Source organism: Ictidomys tridecemlineatus, chromosome 15 (assembly GCF_052094955.1).
Source record: "Ictidomys tridecemlineatus isolate mIctTri1 chromosome 15, mIctTri1.hap1, whole genome shotgun sequence".
In the NCBI taxonomy this organism is placed as follows: domain Eukaryota; kingdom Metazoa; phylum Chordata; class Mammalia; order Rodentia; family Sciuridae; genus Ictidomys; species Ictidomys tridecemlineatus.
In genome coordinates this window covers 13,073,578-13,101,332 of record NC_135491.1, presented here as the reverse complement: position 1 = coordinate 13,101,332, position 27,755 = coordinate 13,073,578, and the positions used below count along the sequence as shown (strand labels likewise).

The window sequence follows — 27,755 nt, the reverse complement described above, 5'->3', positions numbered from 1 at the left end:
AGCCTCTGGTAGTGTGCAATCTACCCTTTATTTGAATGAGTGTGACACTTGCACAATCCACTTACCATAAGTGTGATCATGCAGTATTTGTCCTTCTGTGCCCCCTTTATTTCTCTTAACATAATGTCCCCCAGTGATGGACACCTCCGACGACAGGATTTCCTTATTTATAAACATAATTTGCTCCATTTCCATCCCCAGTATTTTCCCTATCCCTTCCCCTCTCCATCCCCCGGTTCTCTTCCTCTACTAGTCTTCCTTCTGTCTGTTTATTATTTTTAATTGGTTCCTTATACATAAAAGTGGACTTCATTGTGATGCATTCATTCATTCACACAGCATACAGTCATGGGGTCCTTGACAAAGATTCCCAAACATGAGCCTTGGAAAAAAGTCTTTTGAACAAAGGGTGCTGGGGAAACAGGATATCCATTACGTGGAAGAATGAAACCATATCTCTATCTCACCCTGCATAAAAATCAGCTCAAAGTGGATCAAAGGCCCTAGGAATTAGACCAGAAACGTTGAAATTGCTAGAAAAAAAAAAAAAAACAGGGTCAACACTCCAGCATATGGGTGCAAACACCAATTCCCTTAATAGGACTCCTTAAAAATGCTGCACCTGGGTTGGGCCTGCAGCTCAGTGGCAAAGCACTTGCCTTGCATGTGTGAGGCACTGGGTTTGATCCTGAGCCACCACATAAAAATAAATAAAGATATTGTGTGTTCATCTACAACTAAATATATATATATATAACCACTGCACCTTGGCCCAGAAGCACCCTGTCTTTATGAGGCCCTACAAGAACCTGCTCTTTCAGGAAAAAAAAAAATGCTTTAAGTTCCATGTTTTCTTAATTATTCCCCATCTTTAATACGATGCCTTCTTGTGTCACTGCCTTCCAAGGAGACAGCTTGTTCCTCAGAGGCTCCCAGGTTAATGGGTACTGACATGTCTTCTTTTTTAATGTTTATTTTTTTAGTTTTAGGTGCACACAATATGTTTATTTTATCTTTATGTGATGCTGAGGACCGAACCCAGCACCCTGCGCATTGCCAGGCAAGCACACTACGGCTTGAGCCACATCCCCAGTCCCCGGACATGTCTTTACCACAACCCAACCCCCAAACTGGCTCAATCTAACAGGGATCTTATGAAGTTAATATTCAACTACAAAAAAAAAAAAAGCACCATCAGTGGCGAAATTTAAAATGACAGAATGGACTTCAGGGGAAGAGATGGCTGCAAATAATCTTTCAATTCAAGGAAATTTCACCTTTATGTACAGGAGGGAGGAGGGGAGGAAAGAGGCAGGGATGGGGATTGAAGTCAAATTCCTTGCATTGGGCTGGGGTACCGTCTCAGTGGCAGAGCATTTGCCTAGCACCTGTGAGGCACTGGGTTGAATCTCAGCACCACATAAAAATAATTAAATAAAAATAAAGTATTGTGTCCAACCACAACTAAAATTTTTTAAAAATTCTTGCATGTATGATTTTGTCAAAATGAACCCAGATACTATGTATAATTATAATGCTCTAGTGAAAAATAAAAAAGTCCCTGGCCAAAATAAATAAATAAATAGATTCCTAAAAGCTCAAAAAATCAATAAATTGTATGGCCTTAAATTAAAAATTTTCTGTACCACAAAGGAAATAGTTAAGAATGGCAGAGAGAACCTACAGATTGGGATTGGGGGGGTGGGGTTTGGAATCTTTCCCAGCCAGGCTTCCAACCAGAATATATAAAGAACTCAAAAAGCTTAACACCAATAATAATAATAATAATAATAATAACCCACTCAGTAAATGGGCAAATGATCTGAATGGACACTTCTCAAAAGAACAAATACAAATGGCCAACAAATATACGGAAAAAATGTTCAATATCCTTAGGAATCAGGGAGATGCAAATCAAAACTGTACTAAGCTTGGTCTCAGCCCTGTTAGAATAGCAGTCATCAAGAATAGAAATAATGATAATTGCTGATGAGAATTTGGGGGAAAAGCTACACTTACACATTGCTGATGGAACCATAATTAGTACAACCACTTTGGAGACCAATATAGAGGTTCCTCAAAAGACTAGGATTAGAACCACTATATGACCGAGCTAGCCCACTCTTTGGTATTTATCCAAAAAAAAAAAAAAACAACAACAACAATTCTAAAGTCAGCATGCTATAGTGATACACGCACACCAACGTTTATAGAAATGCAATTCACAACAGCCAAGTTATGGAAACAGCCTTAGTGTCCCTCAGCAGAAAAAAAAAAAATTAAAGAAAATGGGAGATAGATATACATCTAGGTATAGGTTTAGGTATGGCTACAGATACACATACATATATGGAATGTCACTCATCCGTAAAAAAGAATAATATGTCATTTGCTGGTAAATGGGTGGAACTGGAGAGCATCATGCTAAGTGAAAGTAGCTAGATTGAGAAAGTTAAGGGTCAAAAAATGTTTTATATGCAGAAATTAGAGAAAAATAAACAATAAAAGGGGGGATCTCATGAAAATAGAAGGGAGAATGGTAGAGCAGAGGAAGGGGATCAAGGAGGAGGGAGGAGGGACAGGACAGTGGAGCAACTGTGGAATGAAGTTGGCCAATGGATTATTATTCAGTTAGTGAGTAAACGGATGAGTGGGTCAAAGTAAGAGTCGTGGCAAGCACTTACCAGACGCCACCTCTAGGCAGTGTCCCATTTGTCCTGCCTACCAACCGTGAGAGTCACATGTTTCTACAGGTACTATCTCATTTTACAGAAGATTCTAGAAGAGTTGAACTTTTGACACAAATCTACATCTCTCTGACTCCAGGAGGATCTGGGGGCTTATTGGGGAGTGGAGAAGGAACAGCAGCACCTCGCCCAGTCCTTCAGATCATGACACACAAGGCCACACTCTCCTTCCCATTCAGGTGGAGGATCGTGGAAACCTAGAAGTTCCTGGGAGGGCCCGTGACAGTGCTTTAGGGGCTCTGTGAATCCTCCGGCTATTATACAAACTGTGTGTGCACAGCCTGGGTTATTTTGGTTTTCAATCATGAGTCAAGCCTTGCTTTGTGAGTGGATTAATGTCATTATCATAAGAGTGGGTTTGCTATAGAAGTGAGTTCAGCCACCTCTCTTGTGGCTTCTGCTAGAGATGACACACAACTAGGCCCTGCCAGATGCCTGTCCACTTTGACCTTAAAAGCAGAGCCCTCAGGCCCAGTCATCTTAAATGCCCCATCTTTCTATACAGTTGCCTTGGGACTAAGTTTTCATCACATAAACATCGAAGGACACATTCTGACCATAGCCTTGCACAACTGGCCCCAAGGGACTACTTCATGTGCCTTCCACATTCAAAACACATTCATCCCATCCCAGTAGCCACCAAAGTCTTAAGACGCAAGGCACAATTTACCCTGAGGCAAATTCTCCTCTAGCTATGAGCCTGTGAAATCAAACTAAGTTATAGATTTCCAAACTGCAGTGGTGAGACAGGCCTAGGGAAGACATTTGCATTCCAAAAGATAAAAATAAGCCAGAAGAAATGGGCAGCTGGTCTCAAGTAAGCCCTAAAATCAACAGGGAGAACACTATAGGACCCCTGTGATATATGGAAAGCAATTAAAATGAAATCATATGCACTCGGGGCCTCTGCCTATGTAATAAAAACCAGAAAGGGGGCAGGCACTGGGTCTGTGGCAACCCTTCCTGTAGCAAGGCCAGCCAAGGAACACCTGTGCTTTCATGCACTTACTCCTTTACTCATGTACACATATTTACTGAGCACCTACTGTGTGCCAGGTACTATGAGCAGCACTGTGCTCAGATATGTTAGTCAGTTTTTTGTCACTGTGACAAAACACCTGAGAAAAACAATTTAAAGGAGGAAATATTTATTTTGGCTCATGGTTTCAGAGGTTTCCATCCATGGTTGACTAGCTTCACTACTTTGGGCCTGAGGAAAGGTGGGATATCATGGCAGAAGGGTGTATCAGAAAAATGTTGCTCCACTCACGCCATCTAGGAAGCAGAGAGAAAGAAGTTGGGAACAAACTATAGTCCCCAAGGACCCATTCCCTTCTAAGCCCCACCTCTTGCATTTTCCACCACCTGCCAATAATGTGATTCTATCAATGTATTCATTGATGAGATCGGAGCCCTTGTGATCCAATTATTTTCTAAAAATCCCACCTCTGAATATGACTGCATGGAGCATCAGGCCTTCAATGCTTGAACTCCAGATCTAAATCATAACATTTTATCCATGACCCCCAAAATCTCATGCACATTTTGCAATGCAAAATGCATTTAGTCCCTTTCTAAGAATCCACAGAGACTAAACAGTGCTGGCATTTCCCAAAAGTCCAAATTCAAAAGGCTACTCTGAGGTTCAAGGCAAACTCTTCTCTGTGAGCCCCTATAAAAAGCAAAAAGCAAGTTCCATGCTCCCGACATGCATGGGTAAGCACTGCCATTCCAAGAGGTCGGGGTGGAGGCCCAGAAATCGAGGGCTGGGGCCAAAGCACGACTGAACCCCAACAGGCAAACACTAACTCCTGCAGCTCCACGTTGGGTACTCTGGCCCCATGGTGATAGGAGGTGTACCCCCAGGGTTTGAAGAGCTCCACCCGATGGCCTTGCTGGTGGCAGTCCACATGGCCTCTGTCTTGGGTGTCTCTGCTCACCGCCAGGTGCTTCCCTAAGCAGATATTCTGCATTCCCATCCTGTCCAAATTCCTGGGGTCTGCGCTAGCTTCACTCTCCCAGCTTCGAGCATCCCCTCTTAGGAGCTGCCCTCAAGGATTTTGATCCTGTCCCACACTGCCTGGTCTCCTAGCTGAATAACACAGAACATTGGTGCTGAGAAAGAGGAAAGCCTCTATGACCCCATAACTCTAGCATTCCATGTTCCTAAAAAGCCAGCACCATGTGAATGACACCCAGGTCTGCTCTGCTACCAGAAGGAGCAGTGGTAGCCAGACCCCCTTGGACCATTTCATAGTGGCCTCTAAATGCCTGGATGGTTGACACAGTGAAAAGGATCCTGGGAAACAACTTCCTGGTGGCACTGTGAGAGCAGGGTGCCCTGGCACTCTCTCCTCAAAGCAAGCTATTTCAGAGGAGTTTACACTTTTACACTCTTGAGCCTGCAAAGGGGGTTGAGGGGGTCTGGCCAGTTCCTGAGATACCCTCAAAACATCTTTTCTATTCTTCAGCTGCAATGTACTTGGCTTCTTTTTAGAGCAGCCAATCCTTGAAGCGACCACACTTTCATTGGCCCCAACTTTATATGGACTTCTTTTCCAACCAAACTAAAGATTTGTCAGAATCTTCTGCTCTGCTTCTTGCTCTCAATTTGCATAGTAAATATAGGCACAAGCAGCCAGCAGTCCACATGTTGCTGCCTGAATACTGTACTACCTTGAAATTTCCTTTTCCAGATTAATTTACATTCAACTTCACACAAAGTCTCAGGGCACAGACAAAATGTATACAAAGTTTTTGTCAGAATGTCATACAAATGGCCTCTGGTTCAATACCCACTAGAATCCTTGCTCCCATCGGAAACCTCATGAGCACAGTCTTCACTACGTTCATTCCTGACAGCATTCTGGTTTTCTGATCTTGCACCAGAAATATCCCTTAGTCTCTACTTACAACATTCTCAGGCTTCTCTATCCCTCATTGCCAAGATTTTCCAAATTCCTCCTGCAAACCTGTTCCAAGGGTTTCCAAAACATGATCAAATGTAATCATAGCAACAACCCTCTTCTCAACACCAATATCTTGTGTTATTCAGTTTCCGTTACTGAGACAAAATACCTGAGAAAAACAAATTAAAGGAGAAAATATTTATTTTGACTCATAGTTTCAGTCCATAGTTCACTAACTCCATTGCTTTGGTCCTGAAGTGAACAGAACACTGTGGCAGAGGGGTGTGGTGGAGAAATATGTTTAGCTCATGACAGCCAAGAAGCATGGGTTTGGGGGGTCAGGACAAAATATAGATCCATAAGCATGATCCCCAGGACTTACTTGAACCTGCAAATGGTCCTACATAGAGTGTAATTAGGTTTGTACATTCTTTATTTGCATTAGTTACAGGTAGAAGGGCAACCAGACTACCCCCGCAGAGCAGCTGCTGGCACTGGTTGCTGGGCTACTCCACACTGACTCACCCCTAGTGATCTCCTTCACTGTCCCCAGACATCACCACGGCAGGGTTATTATGACACAAAGCTAACTTAGCCTTTCCAACAAATGATTAGCTCATAGAGTCTGAACTACTTTTGTAAAATATACAGGATACCCAGGATCATAGAATCTTACAGTGAAAAGATGCCTCAGAGGTCAGCGAATGTCCACCCCTTCCACAATCCATACGAAATCCCTTCCTAAGAAGTCCCCACTGCCTGCACTCCAACAAGTTGACCACCACATCTTTTTTAAACTCACATCTTAGGCAAACAGGAATTCCATGGTCAGTTTGACTTCTTTCAGAATCTGTAAAGGATCTTTATTGCCAATATCTTCACCAACCCTCATTGGGAAAAGAGACAGTAAGACACCAAGAGCTGGGGGTGGGGGCAGCAAATTCTGCTAGTGGAAGGACGGTTGGCACCCAGTTAGCCTCTGAGACCTTAGAAGGCTCCCTTGAAGAGGGAGCCAGTGTTCTTGATGATTTCCATCCCAACAAGAGCGAGAGAAAAATCTCAATATCGTTTTTTATTTGCATTTACCTGGTTCTTAGGAATGTTGAATTTTTCTTATTTATCTGTTGGCCACTTGTATTTCTTCTTTTGAGAAATGTCTATTGATTGATTGAAATTTTTTTCTTTGATGTTGAGTTTTTTTAATTCTTTATATATCCTGGATATTAATCCCCTGTCAAAGGAGAGACTGGAAAGGATTTTCCCCACTCTGTCGGCTCTCTCTTCATTGTCTTAATCATTTCCTTTGCTGTGCAGAAGCTTTTTCATTGGATGTTGTTGCACTTATTGATTCTCAGTTTTGATTGTTGCACTTTAGGAGTCTTGTTAAGGAAGTTGGTGTCAGAGCCAATATATTGGAGTGTTGATTCTTCTTCTAGCAGTTGCAAAGTTTCTGGTCCAATTCCTGGGTCTTTGGTCCACTTTGGGTTGAATTTGGGGCAGGGTAAAAGAAATCTTCCTTTGTTTTCATATGGATATCCAGCTTTTACAGCACCATTTGTTTAAAAGTCTATCTTTTCTCTAATGTATGTTTTTTGCACCTCGGTCAAGTATCAGATGGCTGTATCTATGTGGATTTGACTCTGTGTCTTCTTTTCCATTTCATTCATTTCCATATCTGTTTTTGTGCCAATACTATGCTGTTTTTGTTACTATAGCTCTGTAGTATAATTTGAGATCAATGCCTCCAGCATTGCTCCTCTTGTTCTAGATTTCTTTGCCCTATTCTGAGTCTATTGTTCTTCCAAATTAATTTTAGAACTGCTATTTCTAGTTATCTTAAGAATATCATTGCTGTTTTCATGGGAATTGCATTGAGTCTGTATGACAGTTTTGTTAGTATGACCATTTTGACAATATTTATTCTGCCCTTACCAGAACATGGGGAACACTTCCCATCTTCTAAGGTCTTCAGTTAATTTCTTCAATGTTCTCTAGTCTTTCACTACCTTGGCCAGATTTATTCCCAACTTTTTATTTTGTTTTGGTTTCTGATGTTGTAAACAAGATAGTGTTTGTGATTTCTTTCTCAGCAGTTCCATTGGAGTATAGGAAAGCTATTGATTTGGGTATGTTGCTCTTGTATCCTGCCACTTTGCTGAATTTTTTTATCAGCTCTAGAAGTCTTCTGGTGGAGTTTTTTTGGGGGGTGGGGTCTTCTAGATAGAGGATCATGTCATCAGCAAAAAGAGATAATTTGACTTCTTTCTTCCTATTTGTATCCGTTTAATTTCATTTTCCTGCCTATTGCTCTGGCTATAGTTTCAATAACTATATTAAATACAAGTGGTAAAAGTGGACATCCTTGTCTTGTTTCTGATTTTAGAGAAAATACTTCCAGTTTTTCTGTATTCAGTATGATGTTGACTTTGGATTTGTCATATAATAGTCATTATAATGGTGAGGTAAGTTCTTTCTATCCTTAGTTTCTCCAGAATTTTAACATGAATGAGTGTTGGGTTTTGTCAAAGGCCTTTTATGTATCTATTGAAATGATCATGATTCTTTTCCTTAATTCCATTTATATGGTAAATTATGTACATTGATTTTCTGGGGGGCAGGGGAATGTACTTTCATACATTGTTGTGAGACTGCAAATTAATACAACCATTTTCAAAAGAAGAATGGAGATTCCTCACAATCTAGGAATAGAACCACCATAAGTCCTAATTATCCCACTCCTTGGTAATTATCCAAAAGTACTAAAATCAGCATCTTATAGTGACACTGGCACATCAATATTCATAGCAGCACAATTCACAATACCCAAAGTAAGGAATTCTCCAGATCCCTGTCAACAGATGAAGGAATAAAGAAAATGTGGTATATGTACACAATGGAGTTCTACTCAGCCATAAAGAAGAATGGCATTATGTCATTTACTGATAAATTGATGGAACTGAAGAGCATCGTGCTAAGTGAAATAAGCCAGACTCAGAAAATCAAGGGTCAAATGTTTTTCTCTCATGTGCAGAAGCTTAAGCACGATAAGAGTCAGGGCAGAACCCATAAAAACAGAATTGAGATCTGTAGAGTAGAGGAAAAAAATTGAGGGAGAGGGAAGATGGATGGGAAAAGGAAGTAACCTGGAATGAAATTGACAAAGTTGTGCTATGTACACCTGTGAACGTACACAGTGAATTTCACCTTTATGTATAGCACAAAATAAAAATAAATTAATAAATAAATGGAAGACCAGGAGAGTAGAGGGAGGGGAAGGGGGAGAAGAGGGGATGGGGAGAGGAAGCACTGGGGACTGAGAAAGAGAGAAGATTATTTCATCATGTATGATTATGTTGAAATGAATCCCACCATTATGTACAAGTATAATGCACTGATAATGCACATTTTATAAAAGAGGAAATTCAGTGAATTGAGTTGAAGAGGATGTTTCTGTCCAAAAGTTGAACCAACTTGGCCTCTAACCACCTTCCTAAATCTTGTCACTGCTCACACTATGATTATGAGCACTGCCCAGCACAGATGCAACTCAAAAATGTCTTATCTACTCATGAGACTCTCTGTGTAACTCCTCTGAAAAATTCAAAATGTCCCATAACTTGAGAGTCTGAGACTCAGATACATTGCATCTCTCAGGTCTGGTGGACAATGTCAAATAGTCACTAAAGACCAATGCTTGACTTGACTGACTATGATAAACACATATGTACATACATAAATTATAATCATTCATCATTTATATGCTCCTTAAGCAAATAGTTTTTATTCTCAAATAAATATTGTACTAAAAAAAATAAGTTTTGTCACAAGACACTGAGATAGCCAGGCATGGTGACACACACCTGTAATCCCAGTGGCTCAGAAGGCTGAGGCAGGAGGATCATGAGTTCAAAGCCAGCCTCAGCAAAAGTGAGGCGCTAAGCAACTCAGTGAGACCCTGTCTCTAAAGAAAATCCAAAATAGGGCTGGGGATGTGACTCAGTGGTCGAGTGCCCAGGTACAAAAAAAAAAAAAAAAAAGATACTGAGATGGAGCTGAGGGTATAGCTACTTGGTAGAGAACTTGCCTAGTATGCACAAAGCCCTGGGTTCCAGCCTCAGCACCAAACAACAACAACAACAAAATGTTATTAACTAATAGGCCACTGATCAGAATATATATATATATATATATATATATATATATATATATATATGTATGTATCAAAACAAAAGGGAGAACAGACCTGAGATTCAGGAGGGTGGTCTGCAGGGCGAGGGAAAGGGACAGAGGAGCTGGGAGCCACTGTCAAGATTCCAGCTCCCCCACTGGAAAGTGGGGTCATGGATGCCGATTAATTATTAATAAGCAGATATTTAAACACAAATGCATGCATCAGAGTATTGACACAGGGCCTGGTAAATGACGGAGAGGGTCAACTGGCTGTTTATGTTAACAAGCTCTCCCTGCCCTCTCCTCCCTCACCTCCGTCCTGACTCAGGCCAGCCTCTGCTCACTCTTGTTGGCAGAAATAATCTCCCCTGGACTGGTGCCACCCTGTTCCTCTCTTCCAGGGATAGGCAGGCACCCAGGTCACAGCCGAGGGTGACGGAGGACAGCAAAGGTCTGCACCGTGGCTCACATCCACACACCTCTGCACAGCCACTCACCACCACCCCTCCCCCGGGACAGCGCCCCTGGCCATCTGACCACTCTCCATCAAGATTCGGGCTCAGGCCCTTCACACACCAGCCGTCCCCACCCAACCCCTGAGCTGGAAGGAGGCCTTGCTCTTCCTGCTGAGGGATCCCCAAGTACAGAGGCAGCGACCAGCCCACTGCAGGGCCCCATCCATCTGTCTCACCCGCAAGAAGGAATTGAGCAAGCCTCTCCTGTCCATCTGCAGAAGGTTCCCCAAGAAGGGCAGAGGACGGGGGCCTGGTGGGAGGCGGCTGCTGGCCTTTGGGTGGCCCCTGACCAGCAGAAGAAAGAGGCCTGTGAGCAGAGCAAGGAGCAGGAGGACACTGAGCTCCATGGTCCTGGTCTGACCGCCGTCCACCAGCTGCAGCCTCAGCTGGACCTTTTATCCCGAGCCTCCTCCCCACCCTGTTATGCAACCCCATCTGCTCCCCGCCTCCCTCGTCACCGTCCAAGAGTGTGAAGTAGCAGAGAGGTGCTGGGTGCTCACACTTCCTGCTTGCTTGGCCCCGTGACCTGCCCCCTCCCACCTGCCCCCTCCCACCTGCCCCCTCCCACCTGCCCCCTCCCACCTGCCCCCTCCCACCTGCCCCCTCCCTTCCCCTCTGCCTCCTCCCCAGATATTGGCAGAGATTCTGTGAAAGTGATACCACAGTGCACGGGGGTGTGTGCTGCTCTGTGCGGTGTTGTGTCTTTTCTTCTGTGTTCTTGGGTGTGGTTGGGTGTGCAGTGTCCACAGATATTGTCTGCTTGTTTATGCTGGCATGCGATTGTCCCTGCCTGCTTGCCACTGTGTGGGCGCTGGTGTGCTTTTGACCTGCAAAGGGACGTTTTCTACATGAAGGTGCTGGTGTGCATTTTTGCTCAGGAGTCTGGGTGTTGTTATGCAGACGTTCTTGCCTGTGTGAGGGCTTCTACATATTCGTTTGGTTTCACATGTGAAAAGGTGGTTGCATTTGAGTCGTGGGGTTGGTGGTGATGTGCGTCCCTGTGCGTTCCTGTGAGCCCCTGTCTCTGTAAGGCCTGCAGATGTGGCTGTCTCCAGGTTCTTCCTTTCACTCCCTCTTCTGTGACAGACACAGGTGGGAGTGATGGAGAAACAGGGAGAAGCAAGAGATACAGGACTGTGACCCAGAGGGAGTCAGGACAGACACCAGGCAGGAGGTGCAGCTGGTCCCTTGGTCTCTGGTCCTTCCGGCCAGTGCAGGCTGGCTCCCTCTCTGCCTCTGGCTGACTTCCCAGTGCAGGAAACTCTCTGACTCTCTTGCTCTTTCTCTGGCTCTGCCTCTATTTCCCCTTTAGACTCTGAGCTCCGGGAGCATGGGGACGGTGTCTGGTCTGCTTTTTGTCACCGTCATTGTTGTTGTCTTCTGTAACTGGATATCAGAGCTTGAGTGGTTGATAATGAACAGAAATTTATTTGGTTCAGGCTGTGAAGCCCAGGAGCATGGTGCTGCATTTGGTGAAGGCCTTCGAGCTGTGTCATAACATGGCAAGAAGGCGAGGGGACATGCTTAAGAGAGAAGAACTGGGGGAGTAGGACTCTCTGGATACCTAACCTACCCCCACAGCAACTAATCCACTCAGAGGCCAGAGCCCTTAAATGTCTCCCCACCGCATTTTTTTCCTTTAGTTGTAGGTGGACACAGTGACTTTATTTTAATTATTTATTTCTATGTGGTGCTGAGGATCCAATCAGTGCCTCACAAGGGCTAGGGGAGCGCTCTACCACTGAGCCACCACCCCAGCCCTTAAATACCTCTCTTAATAATGTTAGAAAAGCAATCAAGTTTCAAAATGATTTTTAGAGGGAACATTCAAACTATTGCATTAGGCCTTGTCCCCCCTCAACCCCCACCACCACCCCCCAAGAAAAATAACTCATGTTCTTCTCACATGCAGAACATAGTCATTCCCAATAGCCCTGGGGATCTAATTGGTTGTTCCAGCACCAACTCAAAAGTCCAAAGTCTTTTCTTTGTCACCTACAGGTGAGACTCAAGTCATGATTCATCCTGCAGAGAATGAGCTTGTGAGGTCAGAACAAGTTATCTTCTTGTAAAATACAGTCGTCCCCTCCTGGGGGAGGGTTTTCAGTTACCCATGGTCAACTGCAGTTCAAAAATATTAAATGGAAAATTCCAGAAATGGACAGATCCTAAATTTTAAACTGGGTTGTGGGAAGCCATTCTCACACGTGATTGGGCACCTCCCTGATTGGGTGTGAGGCGTTCTGGCTAAACTGTGATGAACTAATCCCCACCCTCTCTAGGTGCGAGAGCCCATCCGTGTGGGGGTGTGACTGACCATTGACCCTGAGACCAATCACTGACCCTGACATTGGAATGCTGTCCCCCTCGACCTTCATTGGATGGAATTTTTCCCCTGAATTTCTTGTTCTTGTTCTCTCTCTCTCTCTCTCTCTCTCTCTCTCTCTCTCTCTCTCTCCCCCCCCCTCCCCCTCCCCCTCCCCCCCCCCCCTCTCTCTCTCTCTCCTCTCTCCTGCTAGTCCTAAGTAAGCCTCGCTGCCCCACCAGGTGGCTCGAGGCAGGAGCCAGAGGGAGGGCCATCTCAGACCTGGTCAAAGAAAAAGGTAATTGAGTTTGTGTGTTTATTTTGATCTCACTAGTTAACTTCTATGCTTCGAACCTCTTGTATGAAGCCAGCGTGCTGGTCGTGCGGTGGAATTGGCGACCACGAAGGGACATTTTAGTTCAACTAGATTGAGTGGGAGCGTGCTATAAAGATAAAGGAATTGGTGACAATTTGGGGTCACAAAAGTACCTGGAGGTACTGAAAGAACGAGACGTTAAATTATATAAAATGGGAAATTCAATTGCTACTGATAAGGAGATGTATTTGACTATTCTAGAAACTATAATTAATCAGAAAGGAAAACAGATAAAAAAAGACTCAGTTATTACAATTCTTAAAGGTTGTAGGTGAATTTTGCCCTTGGTTTTGTGACCAAGATTCGCCAAATTTACATACTTGGGAGAAATTAGGAAGGAAATTACCAAAAAAATTGCCTTTCTAATGAATTACCTGGAGGCATTGAAAATATTCAAAAAATTTGGACGCCTTAGAAATTTATCTTTTGAATACGTGGGCCATAGTTTATGGCCCCCTGGAGATCTATTGAAAGGCATTCAGAGAGCTATTAAGTCTATTCAAATGGAAAATCTGCCTGAGGCTAAGTTAATTTCTTTTCTCTTGAGCCATTTGAAAGCTCTCTGAGCTAAACCAAAAGTTTGAGCTTGCTGGAACTAGATCAGGATAGCCTGGAGGAAGATTGTAGAAGTCAGGGTCATAGAGAGGAAACATCCACAGTCATAGAGAGTCCTCCAGAAGAGATAGACAATCCTCCCAGAGAGGAAAACCAGGAAGTAATTCTTACAGAGCCACAAAGCCCTTCTCCACCCCGGGTTCAATCCCTGGTACCAAAAAGAAAAAGAAAAAAAAAAGTGAGTCAGTACAATAAAATACTTTGAGACAAAGACCAAACTCAACCTAACTTTTATTACAGTATGTTATTATAATTCTTCTATTTTACTCTAAGTTATTTTGGTTAATCTCTTGCTGTGCCTAACTTATCAAACTTTTTCATTCAGATATTCCTACAGGAAAAAACATAGTATCTATAGGGGTCAGTACTATCCAAAGTGTCAGGGGTCACTGGGCATGTTAGGAGGCATCCCTCATGGATGAGAGGACAGTTGTATGTAAATTTCACAGCTGCAATATCTTAAGAATGTCACAATGGCATCAGCAGGAATTTTGAAGGGGACAACATTCAAACCACAGGACCTGGGTCTGGCTCTCTTCATGCCCCTGGTGCATCCCTTTTACAGACAAGGCCCTCTTACAGAATGAGGTGAGGCCTGGGGAGAAATGAGGTGACATCATTCCTGCAATGCTAAGCAAACTCCTCCCAGACCCTGGCCCTGGCATCTGAGTCTTCCTGCTTTGACTCATGAAGAAGGGACAGAGAAACATAATGTTTTTCAAGGATAGAACCTGCTTTACTGACATTAGAGAGGTGCCACCATAGCCTTTCCTAACCCCAGGACCTTGCTTCTGCTGTGAGGGGGTCATCTCACAGAATGAGGACCCAGGGCTTCCTGGTCAGGGGCAATACAGGCTCTACACAGAGACACTCACTGAGTGCTTGAGGCAGGAGATAGAAATGGGAACCTTGGAAAATGGGGGTCGCACCACCTCAGATTAAAACCTTAGGCTAAAGCTTGTTGGAGGGGGTTTTTATTCTGTTTTGGTTCGGTTTGGTGTGGTGGGGTGTGATTTTTGGTCTTTGTTGCCTGAACAAAATGGGGAGAGCCTCACTCAAACTGGAGGCCCAGACATTGTGTTATTGCCCCAGGCTTCTTGACCCCCATGACATTAGTCAACCCCAGTTATTCTGAACCTCAGAAATTCATTTGTTTTAAGGAACAAGTACAGGAAACTAGGGCTAACAAAGACACTAAACTATCCCATTATGGGGATGGGGAAAAGAAATTAAAATTGTACATCTTCGGGCCTGGGATGGTGGCTCAGTGGCAGAGCACTTCCCTAGCATGTGTGAGGTGCTGGGTTCGATTCTCAGTACCACATATAAATAAGTAAATGTCCATCAACAACTAAAATATATATTTTTTAAAAATATTACACACCTTCAACTGAGTCAGAAAAAGAGAACAATCAAGACAGACTTTCCAATGAAAGGTTAGGTCCTCATCAAATCAAACAGAAAAACCCCTAGAGAGAGCATCTCCAACGGTGCCCTCTTTGGGACTGTCCCCATGTTATGAGAGCTCTCCATGTTTGCTTCTAATAAATCCGCTCCTGGATTTTCACCATCGTTGTCTGCATACTTCATTCTTTGGATGCATGAGACAAGAACGTTCCAGTGCTCACAAGAGCCTAAGTTAGTTACATCCTCGTGTTTTGAGGGATGTTTTGTTGTCCTCCCCATTTTATGATAAAGTACAAAGAGGTCGAGGATCTCACCAAAAGTCGCACAGCCATTTGGAGTGACCTTGTCCAATGTGCTCATCGTCGCCACACAGGGCCACTAGAACATTTGAAATGTGATGCAATCAACCAAATTGATATTTAATTTAATTTTAATTTCAAAAGTTGATGCTCAGGTCAGCTATTGAAAAACGTCTCCATATTTTTATTTTTCTCTATATTCTCACAACTGGGGTATGTGAATCGTCTTTTTCAATGCAAACTTGGTGAAACCTGAACACAAACCAAAGATCTCTGGCTAAGATTAGGGTTCCAGGTCAGGTGTGCTATAAGCACAAATCACACACAGGATCTCAAAGACATGGTGCGAAAAAAGAAAAGATCAGATGAGAGGCAGAAGCCAATCAGGAAGAAACAGATGAGGAGATTAACACAGAGGCAAAAGAAAGAGAAGGGCCAGGAGTCACAGGGAGGGAGAAGGCAGGAGAAGAAGAGAGGGACAGAGACAAGGATACAGGGACAGAGGGCCTGCAGGGGGCCGACCTGACTTCCGGCAGCTGAGGGACCCACAAGGACCCGTGTTCACCAGACCTGGGCCATCCTAGTCCTCTTCGGCTGTGAAAGAATGAACAAGGCTCCTGTTGGAGAAAATGCCCTACTATTGAGGAACAGCTCTGCATATTTATAGAGCTGGGGGTAGTTTGACAGTTATGACAGTTTAACTGTTGAACAGTTTGACAGTTGGCATGAGGTGCTTTCTGATTGGTGGGTAAGGATCATGTGAGCCAGCAGGGCTAGTCTGATTGGTGGGTAAGGATCATGTGAGCCAGCAGGGCTAGTCTGATTGGTGGGTAAGGATCATGTGAGCCAGCAGAGCTCACCATTGGATGGCTCTTCTCTGACAATGGGGAAGTTAGTCTTGGAGTCTGGTCGACTCCCAAAGGGCTGCTAAAGACTTGAAAAGCTGCCCAATGGGGCTGACATCTGTGAAAGTGATCGTTTTTGTATTTGAAAGAGCACTTGGCATTACTTTTTGAATTTTTAACAACTTTAGTGACCAATAAATGACACACAATAGGCTGCCGGTATCCACTGTACCATTTGGTAAGTTTTGAGATACTGTGCACCCGTGTGACCTCCACCACAATCAATAAACACATCCACCTCCTCAAAAGTTTCCTCGTGCCCATTTGAAGCCCCATTCCAACTCCTCCAGCATATCACTGCTCTTGGTCACCCACCCAAATTTCCTGGAATTTTATATAAATAGAATCACAGTAAGTATCTTGTTTTTTTTTTTCCTTCTTATTTCCCTCAGCAACCCTATGCAGAGTTCTTTAGTACCTGAATAATGACTTCCCAAATATGTGCATATCCCAGTCCCCAGAAACTGGGAATGTTACCTAATATGGAAAAAGGGACTTCAAAGATGTCATTAAATTAAGGATCATGGCTGTAGTCCCAGCAAGCAACTCAGGAGGCTGAATCAGGAGGATTGCAACTTTGAAGCCAGCCTGGCAAGTTTAGCAAACTTCAGTCTAAAATTAAAAAGTGAATAAATTTTTTAAAATGGGCTGGGGATGCAGCTCAGTAGTAGAGTGCTGTGCAAGTATTCATGAAGCCCTGTGTTCCATCCTCTGGACTGAAAAAAAATCATGAAGAATTTTGAGATGGAGGCTGGAGATGTGGCTCAAGCAGTAGAGCGCTCCCCTGGCATGCGTGCGGCCTGGGTTTGATCCTCAGCACCACATACCAACAAAGATGTTGTGTCTGCCGAAAACTGAAAAATAAATATTGAAATTCTCTCTCTCTCTCTCTCTCTCTCTCTCTCTCTCTCTCTCTCTCTCTCTCTCTCTAAAAAAAAAAAAAAAGAAGAAGAATTATGAGATGGCAGGCTGGGGTTGTGGCTCAGTGGTGGAGTGCTGGCCTATAGCACATGTGAGGCACTGGGTTCCATCCTCAGCACCACATAAAATTGATCAATGAATCAAAAAGGTATAAAAAAAGAATCATGAGATGGAGGGATACAAGAAGGTCCGTGAGCAGTAGGAGAGGTGGTGTCGGGAAGCAGGATAGAGATGCTGAGAAGGGGCCACCAGCCAGGGAGAGCAGGCAGCCTGGAGAGACTGGAAAAGGCAAGCGCCCCACCCTCAGAGCTTCCAGGAGGAATGCAGCCCTGCAGTCCCTGACTCACGAGGGTCCTTAAAAGTAAGTGGAAGCAGGAAACAGAAGAGAAGGGTCAGAGAGAGATGTGACTCTGTTCTTTCAATTTGAATTTGCATTGAAAATTCATTTGAGGCAGCTCCTGGCATGCCCCACACTCGCAGCCGCCTGCCTGCCCGCCTGCCTGCCCACTGCCCCTCCTTCTCCTCCTCCCAGATCCACGGAGCCAGAGCTGCTGTCACAGTCACAGCCGCGGGCACTATGGCATCTGGAGTTACAGTGAATGATGAAGTCATCAAAGTTTTTAATGATATGAAAGTAAGGAAATCTTCTACACAAGAGGAGATCAAAAAAGAAAGAAAGCAGTTCTCTTCTGTTTAAGCGATGACAAAAGACAAATAATTGTAGAGGAAGCAAAGCAGATCTTGGTGGGTGACATTGGTGATACTGTAGAGGACCCCTACACATCTTTTGTGAAGTTGCTACCTCTGAATGATTGCCGATATGCTTTGCACGATGCCACATACGGAAAAAAAAAAAGAGTCTAAGATAGAAGACCTAGTTTTATATTCTGGGCTCCTGAAAGTGCACCCTTAAAAAGCAAGATGATTTATGCTAGCTCTAAAGATGCCATTAAAAAGAAATTCACAGGTATTAAACACGAGTGGCAAGTAAATGGCTTGGATGATATTAAGGACCGATCAACACTTGGAGAGAAATTGGGAGGCAATGTAGTAGTTTCACTTGAAGGAAAACCATTATAAAATGACCATCAAGTGCCATCTGGATCTTAAGGGGTTTCATTTCTCCAGCTCAGTCCATTGGAATAGCATTAGGTGTTTTTTCATTTTTTTTTCCTTTCCTCTGGGCCCTTCCAACACAGTGAATGAAGGAGATATCATTCATTTAAGCAGCCTGTCAGTGATTGCCATTAGACTCTTCAATATGGTTATTTTTATGTAGAAGGAATGCCTTCCTGTCTTTATTTTAGCCAAAACAACTGGTTATATGCCTCCTTTGCAGCAAGAGCTACAATGAATGTGATTGTCAATGTGAATAGTCTAGAATACTGCAAAGGGTAAGCAGATTGAATGCCTTGAAAGTATTATCCACTGGTCAGATGGTGAACTTTTTTCAGTATTATTATAGTTGCACTTGATTGTAGTTCTGTGAGGCGCTGGAGCATTCATACACCTCACCTGCCTTGGCAAGCCTTCTTTTGTGACATGGCAGCACGAATATAACACTATGCATTAAAAGCACTTTTTTTTTAAATGAGTTCAATCCCCCCAAAGGAATGCCAATTAAGTTTCATTAACTGTGTCATCAATTTATCCTAGTACCTCAGTGTTCATTCCTATTACCCACATATCTTCTTAAAAGAAATATCTGTTATTAATGCCTTTTTGTTTTCCATTGAGTGTACACTACTGAATAAGTGTAGGAGTTTTATGTTTACCATGTGAGTCTTGCAACACTAAAGATATTTGAATATCAGTCATGATGGCAATTTCTGTATAAAAGAGCCTTTTGTAACATTGTTTTGAGATCAAACTCCCCATCCTCACAAAAAATGGCCACGTTGCAATAAAAATTGTGGCATGTTACAAAAATAATAATAAAATACAATAAAAAAAGATAAAAATCCATTTGAGCCAAAGGCGGTGGTGCACGCCTATAATCCCAGTGACTCGGAAGCTGGCGCAGGAGGATCCCAAGTTCAAAGCCAGCCTCAGCAACTTACTGAGGCCTTAAACAACTTAGCAAGACCCTGTCTCAAAATAAAAAGGGCTGGGGAGGTGGCTCAGGGGTTAAGCAAGCACCCTTGGGTTCAATGAACCCTTGTACCAAAAAAAAAAAAATTTCATTTGAACTTACATTCTAGAGGAATGTTTGGAGAGATACAATGTCATTCGTTTTAAAGGTGGAGAAAGGTGTCCATGAGCAGAGTAAGGCATGTGACTCTAGAATCTGTGGAAAAGGCAAGGAAACATCTTCCCTAGAGCCTCCAGAGAGGAACATAGTCCTACTGGCACCTTGCATTATGATTTGGATCTGGAACCTCCTTCAAAGGCTCCTGTGTGGACGGCATGGTCCTCAATGAGCAGTGTTCAGGGGTGGGGCTCTCGGGAAGTGATTGGATCTTGAGGGCTTTGATCTCATCAGTGAGTTAATTCATTGATGAATTAATAATTTGATGACACTGATGGGAAGTGGTGGAAATTTTAGGAGGTGTGTCCTAGCTGGAGAAAGTAGGTCAGTGGGGGTGTACCCAGAGGGGATTTCTTGTCCCTGTGTCCCCACCACCCCACTCTGCCTCCTGGCTGTCGTGAGCTGAGCGGATTCTCCCACCAGGCCTTCCACCATGATGTCCTACCTCCCCGCAGGCCCAAAGCACTGGAGCCACCCACAATGGACTGAAAACTCTCAAACCCTGAACAATCATCAAACTTCCCTCCTTTAAGTTGTTCATGTCAGGTATCTTGATCACAGCAATGAAAATCTGACTAACACACTTTGATTTTAGACCAGTGAGTCCCATGTCATGCTTCCAACCTCCAGAATTGCAAGGTGATAAATTTGTAGTAATTTTTTACAGCAGTAATTAAAAAAATATTCATGCAGCCTCCCTTCATGACTCTCTTCAATATGTTGTAGCTTTTAGTGTACAAGCAGTTTGCATTGTTTGGGGTGATCATTCCTATATCATATATTTGGTGATATAATAAATATTATTTTTAAATTCCAATTCTCATTGCTGTATAGAAATACACTTTTTATATTGATTTTGTATCTTGCAACCCTAGTAACCCCTTAACACTTCTAATAGTTTTTTTTTAAAAAAAAAAATCTAGTTAGATTTTCTACATAAGAAATCATGTGGATGAGGAGGTTCCAGCCCACAGGGTGCTCAGAATTCTGCACACGTTCCGAGTGTATAGCCGCTGCTGTTTCCACCACCATCTGCATCCCCAGCGTTTGTCTCTGCTGTGTTGCCAAAACATCCCTTACTGACAAGAAGAAGCTGGTCATGATGGGGAGCCATTCATGAGGAGAGTGGATTCAATGTTCCCATGAAGAACAATGGGGAAACATAGAACCCAAGGATCAAGTCTGCCATACCAACCATTACATTTTGCTCAGACAACAAGTCAGTTGTCCTTAGAAGCCACCTAGGCCTGATAAAGACTCCTTAGAACCAGTTGTTTTCCAACTTAAATCTCTGTTGGGCAAGAATATTCTGTTCTTGAAGGACTGTGTTCACTTAGCCTGTTGTTCCAGACAGAAACCAATCTGCCACCAAAAAAACCAATCTGGTGGGTTTTTTGTTTTGTTTTGTTTTGTTTTGTTTAATGAAGAAGTAGCTGAACTACTTTTCCAAGGTCTTAAAAAAGCCAAAGCAATACTTTCTGGATATCCTGGCAGAGCAAAGATGGTAACCAAGATTCATTGATCAACAGTTTGCTGAACAAAATCAATGAGACTCTTATTGATGATGGAATGGCTTTGACTTTCCTCATCACGCTCAATAACACAGAGATTGGCATTTCTCTGTTTGATGAACAGATCATCAAAGACCATCAAAGACCTAATGGCCAAAGCTGGAAAGAATGGTGTGATATTAACTCACCCATTGACTCCATCACTGCTGTCAAACTTAATGAGAATGCCAAGATGGCCAAGCCACCATGGCCTCTGGTGGACCTACTAAGTGGGTGGGCTTGGACAGCCGTCCTGAGAGCAGCAGGAAGTATGCTAAGGCTGTGGCTTCAGCTAGGCAGATTGTGTGGAATGGACACTTGGCAAATATTTGAATGGGAAGTTTTTATCCAGGGAATCAAAGACCTCATGGGCAGGAGGTGAAAGCCACTTCCAGAGGCTCCACCATCATAGGTCGTGCACACACTGTCCACTTGCTGTACCAACCAGGACATTAGACAAAGTCAGTCATCTTGGCTCCAGGGTAGGTGCCCATTTAGAACTTCTATGGGCTGGGGATGTGACTCAAGTGGTAGCACGCTCGCCTGGCATGCATGCGGCCTGGGTTGAATCCTCAGCACCACATACAAACAAAGATGTTGTATCCACCGAAAAACTAAAAAATAAATATTAAAAAAATTCTCTCTCTCTCTCTCTCTCTCTCTCTCTCTCTCTCTCTCTCTCTCAAAAAAAAAAAAAAAAACACTTCTTGAAGACAAAATCCTTCCTGGGGTGGATGCTTGCAAGCAAAGAGAGCACTTTCCTACCTTTTGTTTTCTGTGAACAGCTCCAAAGTCAACCTGGTCTCTTCTACATCTCCATGTGACAAATTCAACTAGTGGCCAAGACATACAACACCAGGAGCCCTTCAACAGTTGTGTGGCATCTCCATTCATCTTTACAGCACATCAAATTTCCCTACATTCTTCAAGATACCACTTAAACTTCTCAGTGACTCAACCACTTTGCAAACTTTGCCTGTTGAACTTACACTAAACTGTGTTAGCTCGGTTCTCTTTTAGAAAGAGTTTATTCTGATTAGCTTTGTTACCACGTCATTTCTCAGCATAGAAGCAAGATGAAATTCCTGTCGAAGATAAGGAGAAGTTGATCTATTAAACAAGCCATGAAGGTGTTTCTAGGGGAAAAAGTTAAGTCATCTGTGACTAAAGGTTTGGTTTTTTTGTTTTGTTTAATTCCATGTTTTTAGTCTGCAAACCTTTTATTCCTATTTATTGCTTTATTGCACTGGCTAGACCACCATGCTACCTTGAAGAAGAGTAGTAAAGCAGACTTTCTTGACTTTCTTTCAATCATTTGCCATTAATATGATATTAGCTGCAGGGGTTTTTATAGATGCCTTTTATCAGGTTGAGGAATTTCCTTCATTTCTAGTTTGCTTTATAACTTATCATGTCTTTGTATTCAAGTGTGATTCTCAAAGGCAATATATAACTGGGAATTAATTTTCTTTTTCCTCCAGCCTACCATACTTTAATTTGGGTATTTAGACAATTTGTATCTAATAAGATTTTTAGACCTAAGTCTATGTGTAATTTCTTTGTCTCATCTATTTTTTCTTTCACTTTTCATCTCATTTTGCCTTCATTTAGATTTTTCATGATTCCACATTCTAACTTGGAAAATGGGATCATAGAATCTCTCTTTGTCTTGTTATATTTGTTATTGCTATAGAATGTTTTCTATATAACCTATTACATATTTTTATTATACCCTCTCCTTGTTTGGCATACCAAATATTACTCTGTGAGTGTGTGTGTGTGTGTGTGTGTGTGTGTGTGTGTGTGTGTGTGTGTGTGTGTTTGGCTGCTTTGGCATTCATAGTACACAATTTAACTTACCATGGTCTGAATTTAAATGATATCATGCCATGTCACACAGAATATCAGAACTTTACAATCTTATCAGCTGAAACTTTAGGCTATTTTTGTTTAAACAATTATCTTTCTTAAAGTTTAATAAGAAACAATCACACATACAATTAACTCTATAACTAACATTTCAAATGTTCTTCTTCTTTTGTATGGATATCAGCATCTGGTATCATATTCCTTCTGCCTCAAGAACTTCAACATTTCTTGCAATGCAGGTCTGCTAGCAATGAATTTCTTAAATTTTTGTGTATCTAAAAACATCTGTATTTTGACTTTGTTTTTTGAAGAAATTTTTAATGGGTATAAAGTAGAAGGTTGATAGATTTGTTATTTCAGTACTTTAAAGATGTTCCACTGTTTTTCCTCTTTCCCTATATCTGATGAGAAATCTCTTATCATCCTTATTTTTATTTTTCTTTACGTAATATGGCAAAGTTTTTTCACACTGATTTTGAGAATTTTAATTATGATGCATGTTGGTGAAATTTGTCGTGTCTCTTATACATGAGGTGCCTTAATATTAGAGTATCTATAAATTTATACTTTTCACCAAGCTTGGAAAATTTTCAGCCTTCATGTCTTCAAATATTTTTCTGTCTCTACCTCTCTCTTCTTTCTTAGGGTGATTCAGTTTGTACATATGTGATGTTATCTCAGATCTCACTTGAGCTTTGTTTATTTTAATTCTCTTTTCTCTCCATTTTGCTTAGAAAAAATTTTAATGCTATGTCATCAAGTTCATTAATCTTTTCTTCAGCCGTGTTTAATCAGCCATGAATCCCATCTAGTATATTTTCCAGCTTATGTACTAGAGTTTTCATCTCTAGAAGTTTGTCTTGAGTCTTCCATATTTCTACATGACTCTTTGAAATTACAAAAAAAAAAGGGCTGGGGATATAGCTCAGTTGGTAGAGTGCTTGCCTTGCATGCACAAAGCCCTGGGTTCAATCCCCAACACCACCAAAGGAAAAAAAAAAAGGAGAGAGAGAGAGAGAAATTACAAAAAAAAAAGTTATAAGAGCTGTTTTAATGTTTTATCTGCTACTTCTAACATCTGTATCACTTTTATGGTTTGGGGTTTTTTTGTTTGTTTGTTTGTTTTAGTACTGAAGACTGAACCTAGAGGCACTTTATCACTGAGCCATATCCCCAGCCATTTTTATTTCCCAATATGAGACAGCACCTTGCTAAGTTGCTTGAGACTTGCTAAGCTGCTGAGAATGTCCTGAAACTTATAATCCTTCTGACTCAACCTCTGGAGTTGCTAGGATTACAGGAATTGCCACTGTGCCCTGTCCTGTATTGGTTTTAACTAATACTCTTTCTCCTCATTTGGGCTCCAAATTTTCTATTTCTTTGCATACAAGATAATTTTTGTTGAATTTTAGCTATTGTGAATTTTATCTTAGGATCTGGATATTTGTAGGAAAATAAATATTCTAGACCTTTGTTCTGAGGTGAAGATAAGTTACTTGGAATACACATCCAACTTTTATGTTTTGGATTTGTTCTGTGAGTTTTGATAAATGTTTAGTCTGCAATCATAATTATTCTCAATCACCAGGCAAGACTGTCCTGTGTCCCACTGCCCCATAAATTGTGCACTTTGTTCAGTCTGGCTGATGGCAACAGACATCGTCCTGGCCCTGAGTGAGCAACTGGCACAGCTTCCTCCAGTCCTCTCCAGGGGTCACCCCTCACCTCAGGTGACCTCCTCACATGCCCCCAGCAGTTGTCAGCTACACTCTCTACAGGACCCTCTGAAGGTCTCACCATCCCTCCCCGTGCAGCTCCAACTCTGCACCCCGTCCTGTGAACTCAGCTGCCTTGGTCCAGGAAGACTCTCCACCAGGGAGTACCTTGGGCCCCCCTGGGTTCCTCCTTCCTGCACTGCAGCTTGGAGACAAAGGCCACTACTGAGGCGGTTGTAGGGTCCTCTCTTTTGTGGCCATCCCTCAGGGATCCCTGACCTTATTGCCTGACACCCTGTGCCTTGAACCCTGGTTTGTTTCCACACGTGTTTTTCATTCTGTGGTTGTTTCTGTGGGAAGGAGGGTCCCTCACTGTGACTTGTCTTGGCCATAAGACACCATTCATTTGCATTTGTGTGGAGGGGTGGTGTGTGCTCCTCTGTGTGTTGCTTGTGCTTGGTGTGGGGTGTGTGTGTGTGTGTGTGTGTGTGTGTGTGTGTGTGTGTGTGTCCTGGTCTCTGCTGATGATCCGTTTCTTTCTCCTCCACTTCTCCTCTTCTGGGACAGCCACAGACACAGAGATGATGAGAGGGACAGAGAGAGGATGGGAAAGACGTAGGAGGTGAGAGTCAGAGCAGGGGTGGTAGAGGTGGGGGGGGGCAGTGAGACTGTCACCTGGGGACACAGCCATTTGAGAGGCCTGTCTCTTTCTGTGCCTCGCTGACTTAGCTGGACAATCTCCCCTTTTCCTGCGTGTCTCACTCTCTGTCTTTTTCTGCCCCTGCTCCTTCTCCCACCCCCACCCTCCTTCCTTCCATCTTTCTCTGTATCTATTCTTTCCTACTCTCTGAGCCCCAGGAGTAGGTTGGGTCCACTGTGATTGATGCCCACCACATCACTGTCAGTCTGCACCCTCCCTTCCCAGACAGGAGCCAGGTCCTAATTATTCAGTATGTGAACACATGACTGTCTCTGCCTTCCTCTGCTTCTTTTTCCTCCCTCCTTTAAAATAGGGAGACAGCATCTTGCTTGAACCATTGCCACCAACCAAAGATCCTGCTCTAGGAGAGAGGGGTGGCATGAGAATGAGGCAATGTTTTATGTGAGTCTGAAAGTCCAAGCTGCAGAGCCCAGCCTCGCCCCATACTCCCCGACCCAGGAGGAGGGAGCAACAAAGTGCACCTGTTTGCTCCTGACCTGGGAGAGGTGCCACCATGGACTTCCCTAACCTCAGGACCTTTGCTCCTACAGGGCTGGGTTGTGGCATTGAGCTTGAGTCCTCATTCCAGCCCCAACATTCCCCAGAAAAATTCACTGAGTCTTCATTCTTTCTGGAAAGTATGGATAGCCTCCCATTTTGTAGATGGAGACAGTAAAGCTCAGAGAGGTTGCCCAAGTTCATACAGTGGGTTAAAACTATATTTCCAATATGGTCGCCATTTGCTGCACATGGCCACTCAACACTTGAAATGTGGTCTGTTGAGTGAAATTTACATTTAATTCAATATTAAATATCAGTACTCAATTCAGCCATTGGAAAACATCTAAGTATGTTTGAAACAACTGAAGTACTTGGGTAATTTTCTTTTTTCAATCATGAAGCATAGGAAAGCTAAGCACAAATCAAGTATTTCTAGGTGGGCATAGCAGTACGTAGAAATTTGAGAAGCTGGTTGGCAAAAAAAAAAAAAGAAAAGAAAAGAAAAAGAAAAAGAAAAAGAGGCTTATTAAAAGCTGGCTTTGAGGAAGAAACAGATTTGATCCAGAAAGAACTCTGTCCTGTCAAAGTCAGCCAGCAGGAATCCAGACAGGTTCCCTGGGCTGGGTACTGGCAGCACAGGGCCTGAACTGCCACCCTATTGTACAATGACAGCTCTTTTGAGGAGTTGTCCTTGGCAGGATTCTGCTTTAATCCCTTTAAACCCCCTCTCTTTGGGCCTGGTGTTCTAAATTCTAAAGCAAAGCCCCACCTGAAGGGTAATATGAACTACTGAATAATCTTCCCATGATGTGTAGAACTGTAATATGAACTACTGAATAATCTTCCCATGATGTGTAGAAGTCTGACGAACTTCTTAACACCCCTCCTTATTCTTAGTACTAACACAAAGTGCGCTAGTTGTTGTGAGAGTTAACTTGATGTCTGTTTTGAGAAAATGCAAGATCAGCCATGGTCAAGATCCATTTCCAAGTTCTAGTCAGAAGGGGGAGAGGAGATGCACCCCTGATGGCCAAGATCTGCCTCAGCATGTGACTCACCTCCCAGTGTCTCCTGTGACTCCTTTTCCTCCTTAGTACCTCTGAGTTCCTCAGTCTCCTCCAGAACACCAGCACTTGATAACCCTGAATCCATCCGACCACCTCTCATCTTCTGATTGTTGGTCTCAGAGAGGGGTACAGTCTGGACCTTTCACTGTGATAACCCTGACCCTGCAGCTGAGGGGCCCATAAGGGCCTGTGTCCACCACACCAGACCCCACAACCACCCATGAAATTTAAATTTAATTCAGTATTAAATATCAATACTCAATTCAGCCATTGAAAACATCTAAGTATGTTTGAAACAACTGAAGCACGTGGGTAATTTTCTTTTCAATTATGAAGTCATTTTGTGCTATTAAAGACTTTTAAAGCTTCCAAAGGGAGTTTGCATCTGTGAAAGTGCTTGTTTTTATATCCAAAAGGGTGCTTTTTATTATTTTCTAAATTGGTGACAGCTTTACTGAGCACTAAATGATAAATAATATACTGTGTCTAATCAAAGCATACAATTTGACAAGTTCAGATATATTGCCCACATCTGAGAAAATGGCAGTCATCAAGAATACAAATAACTCTGGGCTCAGTGGCACATGCCTACAATCCCAACAACTTGAGAGGCTGAGGTAGAAGGACCACAGGTTCAAGCCCAACCTCAGCAACTTAGCAAATCCCTGTCTCAAAATAAAAAAGAAAAAGGGTTGCTGATGTAGCTCAGTGGTACAGCACCCCTGGGTTCAATCCCAGTACCACAAAAAAAAAAAAAAGAAAGAAAGAAAAATACAAATAACAACAAATGCTAGCAAGAAAGCCAGGTATAGTGAAGAGAAATTCCCATACACAGCTGGTGGGAATGTACAGCCACAGTGTAAATCAATATGGAGATTCCTCATAAAACTAAAAATAGAACAATATGCTCCTGTTATGCCTTTCTTTGATATTTGC

General features: G+C 42.8%; 1 protein-coding gene and 2 pseudogenes across 1 annotated transcript in view; 2 read left to right on the top strand and 1 right to left on the bottom strand.

The window, feature by feature from the left end:
- LOC101958133 (cytochrome P450 2B4) overlaps positions 1-10,738 on the bottom strand; it is a 28,403-nt gene extending 17,665 nt beyond the window's left edge. Inside the window, exon 1 of the mRNA XM_078032021.1 lies at positions 10,518-10,738. Within this exon, the coding sequence (XP_077888147.1) occupies positions 10,518-10,688 (171 nt within the window). The 5' untranslated portion in view covers positions 10,689-10,738. The remainder of the gene's footprint in view (positions 1-10,517) is intronic.
- A 6,965-nt stretch (positions 10,739-17,703) lies between these two features.
- On the top strand, positions 17,704-18,267 carry LOC144370809 (cofilin-2 pseudogene; annotated as a pseudogene).
- A 2,571-nt stretch (positions 18,268-20,838) lies between these two features.
- On the top strand, positions 20,839-21,748 carry LOC144371132 (phosphoglycerate kinase 1 pseudogene; annotated as a pseudogene).
- The last annotated feature ends 6,007 nt before the right edge of the window (positions 21,749-27,755 follow it).